We start from the raw sequence: 19,090 nt of genomic DNA on the forward strand, positions 1-19,090 counted from the left end.
AAATTGATGATGTGGAAGAGAGAGGAGAAAATGCAGGCAAAAGGGAATGGGATCCAAGACTCCAATGGGGGCACTGGGTCTAGACAGGAGCAGGAAAGTCTGTCTCTGTTCTAGGTGAAAAGGAAGAGTGTTAGTTGAGATGAGAGGGCAGAACACGTAACCCCAAATGTTGGTAGAGATGCGGGGCTAGGGGTCTGCAGAAGGTTTATTTTGATTGATTTCCATGAACCCTATCCCGACACCACAATCTCAATGACCTCTCCCTCTTATCATTTCTATTACATTTATTCTGTATCACTTGGTAGGTATTTATAACACTGCAGTGTTTGTAACTTTCCAAATGCATGTGTTTTATAACTTAACTGTAAGTTCCTCAAGGGACACGTATTAACTATTTAATGCTTGTAACAATATTACAAATAGGTACTATTATCTCCATTCTTCAGATGGGGAAACTGAGGCATACAGATGCTAAGTAACTCACTAAGATCACACAGGCAGTAAGTGGAGGAGCCAGTATTTGAACTCTTGCAATTTGGCTTTAATTCCATGTCATATCCATTTTGTAGACACAGAATCCACAGGTACCTGTCCTCCAAGGTCTTTTTAAATTTCACAACACAAGTGAGATATCTCACTGGTTAAATAGAAATGGCTAAATTACTTATGAAATTAAAAACCACTTTTCTTCTGAAAACAAACATTTAAAATACAAAGATAAGCTGTGGGAAAGAAGAATGGGAAGCTATTGTTTATTTGGTACAGTTTCAGTTCTGCAACTGAAGAGTTCAGAAACACATGGTAGTGAAGGGAGTACAACACAGAATATACTTAATACCACTGAACTGTACATTTAAAGTTATAATGGTAAATTTTGTTATGTATATTTTAACACAATTTTAAAAAAGAAAGCTAAGAAACAGAAAAAAAAAACAAACCAAAAAATAAACACAACTAGGCAGACTAGGACCAAGAAAGTGTAGAGAACTGTTCCACTTCAAGTAACCATCTGAACAGCCAGTAGCTTTAGGGTGAGGCTGGGGGCACAAAACTATCCGCTAAGTCCAGCTGCTGACAAAAAACCAACCATGTAGACACTGAATTTTATATTAACAGGGTATACCAATGGTGATGATTAAAATAAAATCAACAAATTGTGGGGAAAAAAAGATAAAATACAATACAAATTAGTCTTTGTTAAAAAAAATTAAAACAAAGATAAGACAATGAAATAGAATTAAATAGGGCTATCCGCAGAGATCTGACCATCTAACCACATATGCCACACAATTTCTAGTGAGACAAAGCTTTGTTTCCCCCCCTTTATTGAACACAAACATAATTAAAAGGGGCTGCAGAAAAAGGAGGTTGTATTTACTATCTGTGTTCTCCACCAGAATATATGATAAATGACAAATCTGTTCTGCTTACCATCTTCTTCCTAACACCTGGAACAAGTCCTAGATATGGCAGATGCTCAAAGAAATTTGCTGAATCAATGATATGATCAGAAATAATGTATTCCATTAGTTCTACTAGAATGCCACATTACCTTCTCCCCCCTCTTAACACCACCATGCTATTAGAATTCTGTAACTTCCTCAACTCTTACAACCTTTGCCTATGCTTAATTTTTAGCAACCTACTTCTATGGCTTCACCCTGAACCTAAAACTATTCCCACTTTAAGTTATTAAATAATAATATAGGTATTTCTGGCCACTCATTCAACAGATATTTATTTATATACCTAACTATACATACATACACAATAATGTCAGTAAGTAACCACAACCTTTATCTCCAACTCCTATTATAACTCTTTATCCGCACCTAAACATCTAAGTCCCACTACCTTGCAGTCCCTTACACTGCTACTCATGGCTTTTAGCTGTTCTCCCAAGGAGAGACAGAGAAGACAGAGATCAGACAGGTATGTAAAATCTTTGAAAAAAGTAGGCCTCACTGCTGTGTGCTGACATAAAAGCAAAGTGAAATCCCAAGTCCAGCTCAAAGGAGTAATCTGAAATTTTCCTGAAGTTGACACAGCCCCTTTCCCCACATTATGAGATCTACAATCCCCTTCCTGTCAGGTACTCTCTCATCACCATAACAACACACATTCCATAAAAAAACAGGGGGGTCATTAAAGAAAGGCAGGAGAGAACTTTTGATGCTGCTTTTCAGGCATCCCATTCAGGTAGTCTATAATCTTTTCTTGATAAATCATTAATTTCATCACTAAAATATCAAGTGTTATTCTGTGCTGCAATGCTCTTCAGGTCTCTGAGTTAGTATAATTTGCCAGTAAATTAAGTTCCTTCTACTCCTATCACCATCTGTTTTCTGTGTCTGAGTTTGCTTTGTGTTTTGAGTTTTATAGTTTTTGTTTCCCCATTTGATATCTTAGTTCAGTTGGCACATATTTCTGCTTCTGCTGAAGCAGGTCAGTCTCTCACAAGCTTCCCTTTCTTGTTAAACTATAAAGCTCATTAAGGTTATGTCTAAAATTATGTTTGTAATTTTGTAGTTCATCAAAAGGCTAAAGGGAAATACATGTTTACAGAGTGTGACTCTAGGTTATAACATTCAGTGCAATTCTTTTTCCTGCCCTATTCTTACCCTTTCCAAGTTTTCTACATAATCATGATCAGAAAAATATATATTTAAAATATACAACTATACTTATGCATTATCACTGAATACATTTTCTATTTTCTATTAGCTTGTTCGTAAAATTAATGTTCCTTTATATTTAAGAATCTAGTGAACAATTTTTCTTTCTGCATATCATTTTAACTAGTTTTAGGTCTCTCATATTGGACAGTATCTTATATAGTTTCATGGTTAATAAAAAATACTTTTTAAAAAGTAATGATTTCTAAAAATGAGGATTCATTTTCTGACCCAACAATGTAAGTTATGTAACTAAAAATTAAGTGACTATTTTAAGAACTATTTTTGTTCACTAGTGGCAAAGGGGGAAAACTGTCTTTAGGAACTCTATGCCTCTCAAGGCAAGGGCATTTTACATTTTTATAATAGCAACCTTCTTTTCAAAACTTAAGGTAAACAGAATAAATGCAGGTTCCCATTACTTTTGAGTAGAATGCTGAAGTATAGAGCAATAAAGTACAAAGATTATAAAATAAACAATAATATAGAAGTCTTGAATAAGAATACAGAGGAAGTACAGTACAATATTAGCAACTTTAACATTAATAGGTTTGGGTTTTGCAAATATCAAATGAGAAAAACAGAACCAATTATTCCTTAAGTTACTGATACCCTAATGTTGTTAAAAATGAAGTTAAAATATACGTATGAGTAAATGATGAGTTAATATCTGAAGTGCTTCTAAACTTAATAGGGGCATGCCATTGGTGCAAACATCACAAATTTAAAGGCTGATATATCCTAGGTAAATCATAATTTCTTCATATGTTTTTCCCGTAAGTACTTTTGTTTAATCTTGATCTTAATCTTGCGTAGCTCAGGCAGTTAAGCGTCTGACTTTGACTCAGGTCATGATCTCCTGGTTCGTGGGTTCGAACCCTGTGTTGGGCTCTGTGCTTGACAGCTCAGAGCCTGGAGCCTGCTTTGGATTCTGTTGTCTCCCTCTCTGTCTGCCCCTCCCTTGCTTGTGCTCTCTCTCTCCCAAAAGTAAGTATTAAAAAATTTAAAAAAAAATCTTGATCTTAATCTTAAATTAAGATCTATGTACCTTTGGGACCTTTTACTTTTCTGCCCCAATATGCTCTAAGGTATCTAATATTATTATTTCCTCAGCAAAAGAGTTAAACAATCCCAACACTGGATTTTTATTTCTGTAGTCCTTACTTGCTTGACCTAACTTTTTAGGATGCATAAATTTGCTGAATCCTATTAGTATGTACTTTAATTATATGATAACACAGCAACATACATTTTTGGCCCTCTTTAGATCACTGCCTTTCACCAAAAGATACACATACATATAGCAGGGATTAGAGGCAATGAAACCTGTTGCAAAAAAAGAAGATAACTGCATAAAAGTCTAAAAGAAGGCCATAGATGACAAATATTAATGCATTTAAATTTAAAAAATTATGTTTATTTATATTTATTTATTTATTTATTTATTTATTTATTTATTTTTATATTTATTTTTGAGACAGCGCATATGTGAGTAGGAGAGGGGCAGAAAGAGAGGAAGGCATAGAATAAGCAGGTTCCAGGCTCTGAGCTGTCAGCACAGAGCCCGATGCAGAGCACGAACCCAGGAACCATGAGATCATGTCCTGAGTTGAAGCTGGACGTTTAACCAACTGAGCCACCCAGGTGAGGTGCTCCGGGATTCACGCATTTAGCATGTGTGCCATTTGGTTCCTGCTGAGCCACATGCAACCTATACTTATTATAGCTATTTATGTGTCTTAACATTTGGCTCAACTCCCAGGTTCCATATTTGCTAAGAAAATTATGTTTCCTTATGTGTCAAATTTTGGACAATTACTAAGTGCTTAGCTGTGCCCAGAACCTGGCTCTTAATAACTATTTTCTAACTTTAGAAATCGTGGATGCTAGGAAATGGGGGGTTATTTTGACAGTGATGTCAAAATGCTAGAATCCAGTTTTGCATAGTGAGTACTTAGATTATTTCCATAATGATGAGATTATAGATTTTTGTCTCTTGATTAGCCCTGTGTACTTGAAAATGATACATTTCCTAGAGACAGTCTTAATCTTAAATTAAGGTAGATAATAGTAGTCCCACTAGCCTCACATAATCCTTCCAGTAAGATTATTGTTAAGTTTATTCACTTATTTGACAAATATTTATGAAATATCAACCGCATCTGAGTTATTCCTAGAACAAAAGTAGTTAAAAGGAAGCTCCTATCCTGAAGGAATGTAAAATCCCATAAAATCCCACAATTATAATACTGGTGGCATGTAATATATAACTAAGAGGTGGTACAAATAATTTGACCTAGGTCCTCAAGCATGGGTAGATTTTCTATAGGCAGAAATGAGCAAATGAGTAGCATTCCTCAGACAATAGCTTTAACAAAACCATGGAGAAAGGAAAATATCAGGTGAGCATGTGAATATAGGCATACCTTGTTTTATTGTGCTGTGCTTTACTGAGCTTTGCAAATAAACACTGCATTTTTTCAAAAACTGGAAGCCTGTGGCAACCATATGGCAAATAAGTCTATTGGTGCCATTCTTCCAACAGCATTTGCTCATTTGGAGTTTCTGTGTCACATTTTGGTAATTCTCACAATATTTCAAACATTTTCTTTTCTTTTCTTTCTTTTAAAGTAGGCTCCACACCCGATGTGGAGCTTGAACTCATGACCCTAAGAACAAGAGTTGCGTGCTCTGACAGAGACAGCCAGGCACCTCTTAAGCGTTTTGATTATTATTATATTTGCTAAGGTGATCAGTGATATTACTACTGTATTGTCTGGGGTGCTATGAACTGCACTGCATCCACATAATATGGCAGATTTAACTAATAAATGTTGTGAGTTCTGACTGCTCCATCAAACGGCTGTTCCCCTATCTGCTATCTCCATCTCCTCAGGTCTCCCTATTTCCCAAGACACAACAATATTGAAATTAGGCCAATTATAACCCTAAAATGGCCTCTAAGTGTTCAAGTGAAAGGAAGAGTCACATGTTTCTCACTTTAAATAAAAAGATAGAAACGATTAAGTTCAGGAAGGAAGTCCTGTTGAAAGCCAACCTAGGCCAAAAGCTAGGCCTCTTGTACTAAACGGTTAGCAAAGTTGTGAATGCAAAGGAAAAGTTCTTGAATGAAATTAAAAGTGCTACTGCAGTGAACACACAAATGGTAAGAAAGCGAACAGCCTTATTGCTGCTATGAAGAAGTTTTAGTGGTCTGAATAAAGGATCAGACTAGCCACGACATTTCCTTTAATCAAACTTAATCCAGGGTACAGCCCTCTCTTCAATTCTAAGAAGGCTGAGAGGAATGAGGAAGCTGCAGAAGAAACGTCTGAAGCTAGGAGAGGTTAGGTCATGTGGTTTAAGTAAAGAAGCCATCTCTATTACACAAAAGTACAAAGGGAAGCAGAAGTGCCATACAGAAGCTGCAAGTTATTCAGAGTATCTAGCTAAAGATAATTAATGAAGGTGGCTAATAAAACAACAGATTTTCAACATAGATGAAACAGCCATCTATTGGAAGAAAATGCCATCTAGGACTTCCACAGCTAGAGAGAAGTTGATGCCCGTCTTTAAGGCTTCAAAGGACAGGCTGACTCTCCTGTTGGGGGCTAATGCAGCTGGTGACTTTAAGTTGAAGCCAATGCTCATTGACCATTCCAAAAATCCTAGGGCTCTTAAGAATTATGCTAAATCTACTGTGCTCTATAAGTGGAACAATAAAGCCTGGATAATAGCACATCTGTTTACAACATGGTTTACTGAATTATTTTAAGTCCACTGTTGAGACCTTACTGCTCAGAAAAAAATTCCTTTTAAAATATTACTGCTCACTGTCAATGCACCTGGTCAGCCAAGAGCTCTGATGGAGATGTATAATGAGATTAATGTTGTTTTCATGTGTGCTAACACAACATCCATTCTGCAGCCCGTGGATCAAGGAGTAATTTTGACTTTCAAGTCTTATTATTTAAGAAATACTTTTTGTAAGGCTATAGCTGCCATAGATAGTGATTCCTCTAATGGATCTGGAAAAAGTAAATTGAAAACCTTCAAGAAAGGATTCACCATTCTAGATGCCATGAAGAATGTTCATGATTAAAAAAAAAGAACAACATTCATGATTCATGGGAAGAGGTCAAAATATCAACATTAACAGGAGTTTGGAAGAAGGTGATTTCAACCCTCATGGATGACTTTCAAGGGTTCAAGACATTAGCGGAGAAGTAACTGCAGAGGTGGGAGAAACAGCAGGAGAACCACAACTAGAAGTGGAGCCTGAAGATGGGACTGAAATGCTGCAATCCCACCACAAAGTTTTAATGGACAAGAAGCTGCTTTTTATGGATGAACAAAAGTAAGTGAGTTCGTGAGATGGAATCTACTCCTGATGAAGATGCTGTAAAGACTGTTAAAATGACAACAGAAGATTCAGAATTTTACATAAACTTAGTTTATGAAGCAAGCAGTGGTAGAGTTTAAGAGAAATGACTGATTTTGAAAGAAGTTCTACTGTGGGTAAAATATACTATCAAACAGCATCACATACTACAGACAAATTGTTAGTGGAAAAAAAAGAGTCCATCAATGTGGTAAACTTCACTGTTGTCATATTTTAAGAAATTGCCATAGCTACCCCAACCTTCAGGAAGCAACACCCTGATCAGTTAGAAGCCATCAACATCAAGGCAAGACCCTCCACCAGCAAAATGATTATAATTGACTGAAAGCTCAGATGATAGCATTTTCTAACAAAATATTTTTAAATAAAAATATGTACACTTTTTAAGACAAAATGCTATTGTGCACTTAACAGACTACAATATAGTATAAACATAATTTTTTTTTTTTTATTTTAGAAAGAGGTGAGGGGAGAGGGGCAGAAGGAGAGAAAGAGAGAGAGAGAGAGAGAGAGAGAGAGAGAGAGAGAGAATATCTTAAGTAGGCTCCACCCTCAGTGCAGAGCATGAAGCAGGGCTCAATCCCATGAGCCTGGGCTCATGACCTGAGTGCAAATCAACAGTCAAAGGTTCAAAACCTAGGCGCTCCATAAATGTAACTTTTATGTGCACTGGGAAATCAAAGAATTCATTTGACTCCCTTTATTGCAATATTTGCTTTATTGGGGTGATTTGGATACTTGCCTGCAAAAATGGATATGCAATTAGACATACCAAGAGAGGGGTACAAACACATACTAAAACAGAACTGTGTAAGACCTTATTTATGTCAAGAAATCTAGACTTCATTGAGTGAACAAGCTAACTAAAGGTACTTTATAGGTACAGAAATGAGAAGATAAAAGAAATAATACAAGAAAATTATTTTAGTGGCTCTTGGCCTAAATAAAGCTAAAGAACCTCAATTTGGATGATTATTTGATTGATTTACAAATATGTATTGGGTCCCTACTATACGACTGATGCTGTTCTCAGCATGGAGGAAATAAAGTTATGAGTCCTATATGATTTGGTCCTGTTCCCTCCCTGACCTCATTACTTACTATACTACTTTGAGGACTCAGTAGTGCCAGAGTGACCAGCTTGCCATTTCCAGGCATGTTCTCATCTTGGGCCATTTGCACTGGTTATTTCTCAGAATCCTCTTCTTCCACCCCACCAAAATACATGGCTAACTCCTACCTGTCCTTCAACACTTGGTTCAAATGTCACCTTTCCCATGATGCCTATTCTGATTACCCTATTTTAAAATGTAACCAGCTCTGTTTTCTTTCCTTGTCTAACCCCATCACTTACCACCAAACACATGACATAATTTATCCATGTATTATGCTTATTGTTTTCTTCTCTCCACAAGAATGTTAACTACACAGAGACAGAGATCTGTGTCTCTTATTCATGGGTATTTCATAATTATCTAGAAGACTGCCTGACATATATGAGCACTCAATATATATTTGTTGAACACTGCTAAGTACAGGAACTGTTAAGAGTTCATGATCTTCTCAGGAGAGAAAAATAATTAAGCAGTGTGAGAAATTCATCAAAAGAGGGATATACATAGTCTGCCATGAAACCCAAAAGGAGAGGCACCTGGAAACATTCAAGGAAATCAACTTTTAGAAGGTCATGATTAAATGAAATGAGAAGGGTAGGAATTTGCCATAAAAATAAAAGGTATTGTTACTGGAGAGAACAGCAGGATACTCTTTAGTTGCACCAAAATAAATTGTCAGTAGCACCAAATACATCTTTATATCACTAGCACCAAATACGGAGCTTAGTACATGGTGCATTCAATACATGCTTGTTGAACTGAACTACACCAGAGAGAAAAGACCAGATATGGTCTTTATGTAAGTAGAGAAAGGTCTGAGAAGGAACAATTAGAAAAGCAGAAAGAATCAGGACAGCATTATGTCAAGGAAATCCAGGGTAAATCCTAACAATGGTGTCAAATGTTTAGGGGTCAAAGAGGATTATGTTGGAAAAAAGGCTTTGAGTTTGGTACGTATCAGAGAGCAGATTTAGCAGGATACTATAGACAGAATGCAGACTACAATAAATTAAAGAGTCAATATGTCAAACAAAAATAGAGACAGCTCCTGAAAAGCTTACAAATACTATTCAAATGTTATCTCATATATGTTATCATGTCATCTTACAGTTAGGGCACAGGGACTTCAGGAAGTTAATTTGTCTAAGGCTATGCAGCCAGCAAAGTCTGAAATAAGATATGGATCCAGCTTTTCTGACTCTAACTCTCATACTACTTCCATTCTCTTCACCAGAATTGTCTTCTTATGCTGCCATTCATAGTATGGGGCTTCACAGAAAGGACAGTGAATCCACCACAATATCCTACCAATATTCTGACATAATTAGGGAGGAAGTAAGAGAGGGCCTGAAGAAAATTTCAAGTGTAAATTCTAGTGCGAAAAAAAGAAACTGAGTATTTCCAAAAAGTATTTGAGACAATGAGTACAGACTACACAGAATCTCAGGAGCAGAAGATACTGAACACCTGAGACCTTACAATTTAATTTGGTTTGCCTGTGCAAATAAGTTAGCTGTATCTTATTCTTTAAGTCAGAGCTTCCCAAGTGATGCATACATAGGACAGGATTATTAGGTGTGTGATGATACTAATTCCCTTAGTCCTTACAGCTGTAGGTCTATAGGTCTAAATTTTCTTCTATGTACCACAATGTGCCACACAATTATGATGGGTGTCTGTGAGACATGAATAAGGATGGAACACTGTCTAGGATTACTTCTAAACAAATGATTAATTAATTAATTAATTAATTTATTTATTTATTTTTTTTTTTTTAACATTTATTTATTCTTGAGACAGAGAGAGACAGAGCATGAACAGGGGAGGGTCAGAGAGAGGGAGACACAGAATCGGAAGCAGGCTCCAGGCTCTAAGCTGTCAGCACAGAGCCCGATGCGGGGCTCGAACCCACGGACCGTGAGATCATGACCTGAGCCGAAGTCAGATGCCCAACCGACTGAGCCACCCAGGCGCCCCAACAAATGATTAATTTATTTATTTATTTATTTATTTATTTATTTTTTTTTTTTAAACGTTTATTTATTTTTGAGACAGAGAGAGACAGAGCATGAACGGGGGAGGGCCAGAGAGAGAGGGAGACACAGAATCCGAAACAGGCTCCAGGCTCCAAGCTGTCAGCACAGAGCCCGACGCGGGGCTCGAACTCATAGACCGTGAGATCATGACCTGAGTCGAAGTCAGATGCTTAACCGACTGAGCCACCCAGGCGCCCCACAAATGATTAATTTAAAACAATGTTACTGTAGGCCCTTTAAACCTTAAGATATTACTTACATTATTCACATTTTCAGGGAAATAAAGTTCTAGAATTAATTTCCTATTATAATTCCACACCCAAAGACAAGACCAAATGATGATGCTGTCAACTTAATTTTTCCTCTTGTCCAAATATACTAAACATACTAAAATACTTGAAATACGAACACCTGGATGGTTCAGTGTGTTAAGTGTCTGACTCTTGATTTTGGCTCAGGTCACAATCTCACAGTTCATGGGATTGAGCACTGTATCTGGCTCTGCGTTAACGGTGCAGAGCCTACTTGGTATTCTCTCTCTCCATCTCTTTCTGCCCCTACCTCTCATGCACTCTCTCTCTCAAAAATAAATAAATACATGTTAAAAAAAAAAAAAAAAAAAGAAATATAAAAAAAAATACTTGAAATAGGCTTACCAAAGATATACTGTACTGGGTTAAGCTTCAGTACTGAAATGGTATTTTTTATCTGAATTAAAGTCAAAACAATAACATTATGATCCCTATTATGTAGATATAACAAGAACATAAAAACATACCTGTGGGGCGTATCCAGGAGGCACATAAATAGGAGGCACAGAACCGTTTGGGGACATCATTGGAACCTGAGCAGGACCTGAACGGATCACAGAAATGATGTGTTAATCCAGGATTACTTAGCAAGCTAAAGTTGAAAACAATTTGAGTTAGACTTTGAATACTTCATCTAAACTAAACACTCAAATTAACAGTAACTGTGTTACTATGAAAAGAAATTCAGATGATTCACCTGCTATAAAACATAAAAGTTTATCCTATAAAGTACAATGAGTATTATTTACCTGCAGTTGTATTTCTCACCAGAAACCCTTCTGGTGATCACAACAGCCACTTGGGGAGCTTTCTAAAACATCAATTTCCAGGTTCTTCTAGAGATTCCCATTTATTATACTTACAGTGGGGTCTTGAGTCAGTGTATTTACTCTACAAATATACCTAGTGAATCTTACGATTGTGCAAATTCAGAAACACTGACCAGAATCAAACTAAACTGTGCATATAAATCAGTGAAAAATATAAAAAGTAATATTTTGAAAAACAATAGAAAAAAAAGTCAAGAGGGAAAAGCAGTAAAAGGAAGAAGATATTTGGGATTTGCTTTGTTAATGTTCAAAGCCTCTTGTGTAATGTGTAAGTCAGGTCTGTGGAGGTTTGAGAACAGTTAGAAAAATCCTATACATGCATATTTAGCCAAGGAACAATTTTTGTTTCTTACAGTCAAAAGTTCTGGGGGAAAAAAAAAAAAGGAAAATTCAGCTTGTCTCATTCTATATTTTATTTCATTTTTACTGTTATCCTTTCCAGATAACTTTCATAAAGATTATCTTATTTATCTCCTCTCTTTGTGGGATAAAACAGGCACATTTGTAAAATGTGTTTATTTTTTCTAGTAACTCAAATATTGTTTTATGCGACTTTTTGAAAGAAGCATCTCACTTTCAGATCCTTTTCTCCTTGTAACTTTAGACTGCATTGTCCCCTCACCCACTAGTTTTTAATAACTTGAGATTAAACATTATCAAAGAGCCTCACTCATTTCTTAGGAATAAAGGTACCCAAGAATCTAATGAAGAATGTAATGGGGGAAGAGTTCTTTTTATATGTGGAATTTCAACCTGCAGAGTACATATAATGGGTATCAATTATTTAAAAAAAAAAAAAGGGAGAAAAAACTTAATCATAGGGCAGAAAAGAAATAAATTTCACTGGTAACATTACACATACTTCAGGAAAACAGAATGAAGAGCATGGAGGTTACAGCAAATCCAGATTACAACCACTCTCCTCTCTTAGGCAAGGAGGGGAGTAACAACCAAACAACAAAGTGGTTCGTGGTGGGGACAGGGGAAAGGAAGTGAGTGGTAAGAAGGAAAGAGAAAAGAGAATGCAGGAAAAGGGGGGGGGGGTACATGAGGGTAAATGCTAAGGGGAGGGAGGAGAAAAGAAGGGATGGAGGAGAAATACAGGCATAAGAGGAGGGGAGGGGGCAAAGAAGGAAGAGATAACAGGAGAAAGGGAAGGGTAAAGAAGAAGACAAGAGAGTGAAGAGAGCTGAAATGGGGTGGGGGCGCAGGGAAAGAAAGAGGTGGAAGATGGAAGAGAGAGACAAAAGAAAGAAGAGGAAGGGAGAGAAAAGGTTAAAGACTCAAGTGGTTAGGAGGAAGTAAGGAGTGTATAGGTACGTGCCTGTGCGGGGGGCAGACTACCAAATTATGTTCTATATGACTATAAAAATAACTTTTTCAACAAAATAATCTTCCCATCCAAGACAAGCCCACCAAATATATGAAGTTGTTCAGAATATTTTCTTAGAATAGCTAATTATACATAGCTAAAACTAATTGACTATGTGTTAAGTGTTTTTTGTTTTTTCTCCTTACAATCATTCTATTCCCATTTTCCAGATGTGGAAATTAAGGCAGAGAGGTTAAGCTTGCCCTAATGGTAGTATAAAGATCGAAAACCAGGCAGTTTCATTTAAGGATATATCTGTACAACATATTTAGTGAACATTTAAATACTATGCATTAGTGCAACCGATGTAATTTGAGACTTAAGAACTATGCTCCAATGTTTCTAAGGAAAATAAAGTTCTTCATTATCTTAAAAAAATAAAGAGTAAGAAAGAACAAAATTTTCCTACATTTAAGCCAAAATTAACCAATTAATTTACAAAATAAAACTTGTGAGGGGCTTTATACCTCTAGGCCAGAAAGGCTTCATCCAAAACTTACCTTTTAACTTCTCTATGGGGGACTCAACAGAAAATGAGAATAGGTTTAAAATAATGCTGGTTTACATCTATTGGCTAATTCATATAAAACTACAGTAAACTAGTTTTTTGAAACCTGAGTACTGGCGTAGGTATTATTTATAGCATGTGAAATTTAGCTGGGAACTAGGACAATTCACTGAAAATTCTATTTGCAATTTTAGTAAAGGAAATTAGTATTTTTTGAGCTTCTACCAAATGTGCCAGGGGCTGTGGTTCCTTTCACATGTCAAATTTAATTTTTTTTAACGTTTATTCATTTTTTTGAGAAAAAGAGAGAGAGCACAAGTGGTGGTTGGAGGGTGCGGGGGTGGCATAGAGAGAGGGATACACAGAATCTGAAGCAGGCTACAGGCTCTGAGCTGTCAGTAGAGCCCCACGCAGGGCTTGAACCCATGAACTGTGAGATCATGACCTGAACCAAAGCCAGATGCTTAACTGACTGAGCCACCCAGGCATCCCTGTCAAATTAATTCTTTAAAAAAAAAAATTTTTTTTTTAATGTTTATTTATTTTTGAGACAGAGAGAGACAGAGCATGAATGGGGAGGGTCAGAGAGAGGGAGACACAGAATCTGAAGCAGGCTCCAGGCTCCGAGCTGTCAGCACAGAGCCCGACGCGGGGCTCGAACTCACGGACTGTGAGATCATGACCTGAGCCGAAGTCAGATGCTTAACCAACTGAGCCACCCAGGAGGCCCTCAAATTAATTCTTAAATCAAGTCATTAGAATAAGTTTTTGTTGCTGTTTTTTAGCCCCCAGAGTAAAAAATAAGTTATTGCTGATTACATTTAAAACTGCAGAACTACACAGTTGCTTTGGGTTGCCCTTTTTTACTAAAAATATTAATATATAAATACTACACAGTTACAGTTCAAACCATATACTTTGAAAACTACTTCATACTTATATTTTAGTAGTACAAAATTCTACTTTATTCTTTAATTATATTTAAGTCTGATAGTGAAAACAACAAAACAAACCGAACCTAAAATAAACCAGCAGAAAACACATTACTAGCTGCAGTCCAGGAATAATGATTAACTCATTTCTCTATGAAGTAATCATTTCACTCTAGCAAGTAAATAATCTTATCCTGAGGCAGAAATGTTACATGGTTAATTTTTTTAAGACAATTCATGAATACCCTATTTAGTATCTAAAATACTGGTGTGAAACAACATTCAACAATGAACACATTAAGTCCCATTATATAAACATAGTAAATATAAATTTAGAACTACAATATTTACAGCACCACTTCAGTTGCTATTCCTATCTACGGACAGGAATATTCCTGTCTAAACCCCTAAAACCTTGCATGCTTACTAATGCAAGTGTTTGTTTACCTCTTTAGTTTCAACAATACTTTTGAAAGAACTATTGGAATAAAATATCGAAAGTACTAAAAGATTAACTACAAACCCTTATTAAATGCAGTGAGGGGGTATTCTGTTCCAATAAAGAAGCCAAGTCTGTTACAGATTGTACCATTAAATGAACATCTGGTAGAAGAGAAGCTATATCTGAACAACTGTAGATACACCCAGCAGCTCCTTAATAATCTATATGACCTAAGCAAAATCTACCTCAAATCATAGAGCTATTAATCATTTTTAGGGGCATATTACCTATTCCAAAACCTAAAAGAGGAAACAATTCTATTCACCAATTGTCTTAAGAAATTTGAGAAGCCCTCACCTCCATTTCTTAAAAAGTGCCATCAATGATTTAATAAAGGCGATATTTCATCTACGTCAAGTTTAATTCTTATTTTTTTATTAGCATACATTCACATTTAAGAGGGCTTTTTTTTTTTTTGATGAAACTGCAAATTTGAATTTAAATTCTTAAAATGCAACGGGCTGCTGACGTGCTACACATTCTCTTTATAAAGAGCTTCCAAGCTTTCACAATGGCTTCCAAATAATCTGAAGCCAATATTCAGATTTTAGCGGTAAAAAGAAAACCTAGTGAAATAAAGGCGCTGGAAAATAATATTCTGTGGAATGCAAAATCATTCTATCTCCAAACAGAGTCTAATCTTTTTGTAACTACATGGCCACAATTTAAAATATTTGCACTGCGATACATTTGGCATCTATTGAAAACACACACACACACACACACACACACACACACACACACGGCATGACTTCAGATTAATGCAATGCTTTCTATGTTTAAAATGAAAGAAGAATGTTCAAAAACAGTCAGCAAATCTTACCACTCATTTTGTTTTTACAGTAGCAGCAGAGAACAACAAAATCCAACAAGGAAACAGCGTAGTACACGTTAACAGCTTTAATTGGAGAACGGTTCTGCTTTTTTTTTTTTCCCCCAAGCAGCGAGAGGAAAAGATCCTTTGACCGAGTCATGTGATACTCATCACGTGACTTGCAGTGACCCGCGGAAAAGGAAGAGGAGAAAAAAAAAAAAAAAAGCAAACATTCCTGCCGCCAGCGTTTGGGCTATAGTAAATGATTAAATGGTTTTTACTGCTGCCACCGAATTTGAGGATCTTTCAGACTTCCTCCTGAAGTAACTCAAAAGCTCATTAAAATACACATACAGAAATACATATCTGATGTAAAACAGTACTCTGTTTTCATTTATCTCCTGTTAACATCACAGGCATTTGTTTTCATTTATCTCCTGTAACATCACAGGCATTACCTTCTAATTGTTTTTATTATCCAGACCGCTACCTCCATTTAGAAAGTTTAAGATACATATAACATTTAGTAATTTAGCGGGTTTGCTCTGAAATGTCCTTCTGTAACTTGATCCACTCTCCATGCTCAACCCTTAATGCCCACAGCACACAATGGTCTATAGAATATAGGCTTGATCAATGTGTTCCTCAAACATGGGATTCATGTTTCAGGTTGGCATTTGCCTCTCAAGTTAATAAAGGGTATCACTTTAAGTGTTGGTTTCATTTTATTTCTGATTTTGTTTTGTTGTTTGTATGTTTATTTTAAGACTTAACCTGGACATTAATACAGATGCCTGATGGATGGCATTGTCACTCATGTTGATGAAATCTTCAAAGACAGGCCGTGATTCAGGCTCAGAACACCCTACCCAACCTCCCATAGAGACCAAAGATGTTGTTACAAGAGAGGAGAAGACTGTAAGAACTTTTGGAGGTCTTTTCATTACTTATGGTACTATGTAAGCTAAGGAAATGTGTTAATAGTTAATATAAATGTGTAAGTAATGATAATGATTGCGATTTGTTTACAAGTTGCCCAGTGGAAAGAAAATATATTTAGTAACAGAAGATTTAAGTTTTAATAAAAGCTTCAATATTTTTTAGCAAGGCAATTTATTGCTCTTCTAGTCTGTTTCCTTCCATAAAAAGGTTAAAATTATCAACCTTGTAGCACTGTTGTGAGATTCAAATTAGGTGTATTTAAAGTACTGAGTACTTCTTTCTCATAACGATTTCTCTTTCCTCGACAAATGATAGCTATTATTTGTTTGTTATATTATTATAAATAAAATTATGATTACTACATGTTTTCAAAAACAATTATATATTGCAGAGTATGTGCCAGGTATCATTCAGAGTGTTTTACATGTGTTAACTCAATCCTCACAATAACTGAAGTAGGCATCATTTATAGGTATGGAAACTGAAGCAGAATGCAGTTAAGTATCTTGCCAAGGTCACACAATGAGGCAAAGTCAGGGTTATCTAATAAGAAGGCTATATTTAAAAAAATTATGTACACCACATTCAAAGCCTCCTCTCCCAAGAAGATGGAAAAGAACTAGCAAGGGGTTATTGGAGAAATAGGTTTCAATAAATACATGCCAGGGACTCCAGAGGAGATACGATACTAACAGACTATTCTCAAAAGTGGCAAAGAGTAGTTGTTAATTTCAAAGTTCCTACTAAAAGGCAAGGCTGCCTTGAAGAACTAGGCCTGAGAGTAGAGAGTCCTGGTCTCAACAGAATCTGCTTGTAAATTAGCCTCTCAGCAAATCTAACCATACCTCTGATTTTCAGTCCTTAAACAAAAGGCAAGCCCCTCAGCCCACTTCCTCATTTTTGCTCATGTTCTCACACAGCTATGTTTCCATTTCTTGACTTTTTCTTTGACTGATGATCTTTTCAGGTCTTTCCACTGTGTTCATTCGAACCTCCCCCCCCCCATTATAAGTAAATTCCCCTATATTCTCAACTATTTCACAGAACACCTATTAATGTGTTTCTTTGAAATGAAACCTGGCTCCCCCCAGGACAGCTTTGCCAGCAGTCCCTGGGAGTAGAGGCTTCCTATTCTCTCCTGAGGCAGTCTCCAGATACTCCAAGGCTGCTTCCCATTACCACTGTTGTTCCAGTTTCAGGCTCAAGTTTCTTCTTCCTTGAGATCATGTCATATAAATATAGGACATGAAGTTCTACCACTTCTCATTGCTGTTCTCATTTATTGAGAACTATGGCAGCACCATGTTCACAGTTTTTTCCCTTCTATCCTACTCTAGCTCATCAGCACAATGACTTTAATGTCCAAAAATCTTAGCCTCAAATTTTCATGAACTCTTCCATTCTGTTTTTAGTAACCCATCTTCAAAGATACATCTTGGAACTTATCACTTAAAATTCTACAATCTCATCTTTGAAATCCCAACTTTCATGTTTCAGTATCTGGCCACCACATCTATCTTTCATCTCTCCAGTTTTCTCTTTGTTCTACAATATTTGTTCTTTCTTATAATGATTTCCCTTTCCTCCTGATTGAACACTACCTTCATTGCCTGATTTCCTTTCCCATCGATGTCTTTCTTTTACATCCCCTCCCTCCAAATCCCTAATTTTAATGAAATAATTAACTTCTCTTCTCTTAGATCTGAACTGTAGAAATCAAATGACATTCAGACTGTCATGTTTATAAACATAGTTATCTCCAACCTTAACTTAGCCATCAGCATTGCTCAGGAATCCTTTTAGGAATTTATCCCTGGTTAATCGCCTATCCTGTTTTTTAGAGTGATTATCAGAGATCTCCACCACCCTTTAAGGACTTCCCCCAACCTCACCTCAACCATGTATGTCAACATGAAATTGACTATTTCAATGTTACTTATAAACTTTTCTCACCTCTTTCTTCTATTTTCAGCAGAATCACTGTCCCTTCACGAGGTCGAAGTTACCACTCCACTTCCATTTTTTTTTTTAATTTAGAAGTTTTTAATGTTTATTTATTTTTGAGAGAGAGAGAGAGAGAGAGAGAGGGACAGAGAAAGAGCATGAGTGGAGTAGAGGCAGAGAGAGGGAGACACAGAATCCAAAGCAGGCTCCAGGCTCTGAGCTGTCAGCACAGAGCCCCATGTGGGGCTTGAACTCATGAACTGGGAGATCATGACCGGAGCTGAAGTCGGATGCTTAACCGACTGAGCCACCCAGGCGCCCCCGTCCACTGCTATTCTTGATCTAATTTCCATTCCATACTCCACTAGCTCTTTGCTGTACTGGTTATTTCTGTCCCGTTCAGTATTTTCAACTGTCTTCATTATTTCTAATGCTTCTAACAAGACTTAGCTCTCCATCTTAATTATTCTCAACTATCCACACAGTTGCCATAAAGTTTTAATGCCTAGGATTGATTAGTGGCATGGTCCATACTTTCAAGAACTTTACAGTTATAATAAGGACAATGCAAGATATACATATTTTATGTGTCCTAAATACCTTGTTAATTCATGAATGTGCACCAAACAATTTTCCTAGAGGAATAAACAAACAGGATGCATCAAGAACACTACAATTACAGGAATGCATTATGCAGTGATGACCAT

General features: G+C 36.5%; 1 protein-coding gene across 6 annotated transcripts in view; it reads right to left on the reverse strand.

The window, feature by feature from the left end:
• Positions 1–19,090, reverse strand: part of FNDC3A (fibronectin type III domain containing 3A) — a 143,240-nt gene that overhangs the window by 53,678 nt on the left and 70,472 nt on the right. For 4 of the 6 annotated variants that reach the window (XM_042914279.1, XM_042914352.1, XM_042914116.1 and 1 more), the window contains exon 4: positions 11,007–11,083. In XM_042914279.1, coding sequence (XP_042770213.1) covers positions 11,007–11,083 — 77 coding nt within the window. Of the gene's footprint in view, positions 1–1,965; positions 2,052–11,006; positions 11,084–15,506; positions 15,619–19,090 lie in introns of those variants that run through there. The other 2 variants (XM_042914367.1, XM_042914444.1) reach the window with 2 other exon arrangements.

The sequence above is a fragment of the Panthera leo genome, chromosome A1, assembly GCF_018350215.1.
Source record: "Panthera leo isolate Ple1 chromosome A1, P.leo_Ple1_pat1.1, whole genome shotgun sequence".
Classification (NCBI taxonomy): Eukaryota; Metazoa; Chordata; class Mammalia; order Carnivora; family Felidae; genus Panthera; species Panthera leo.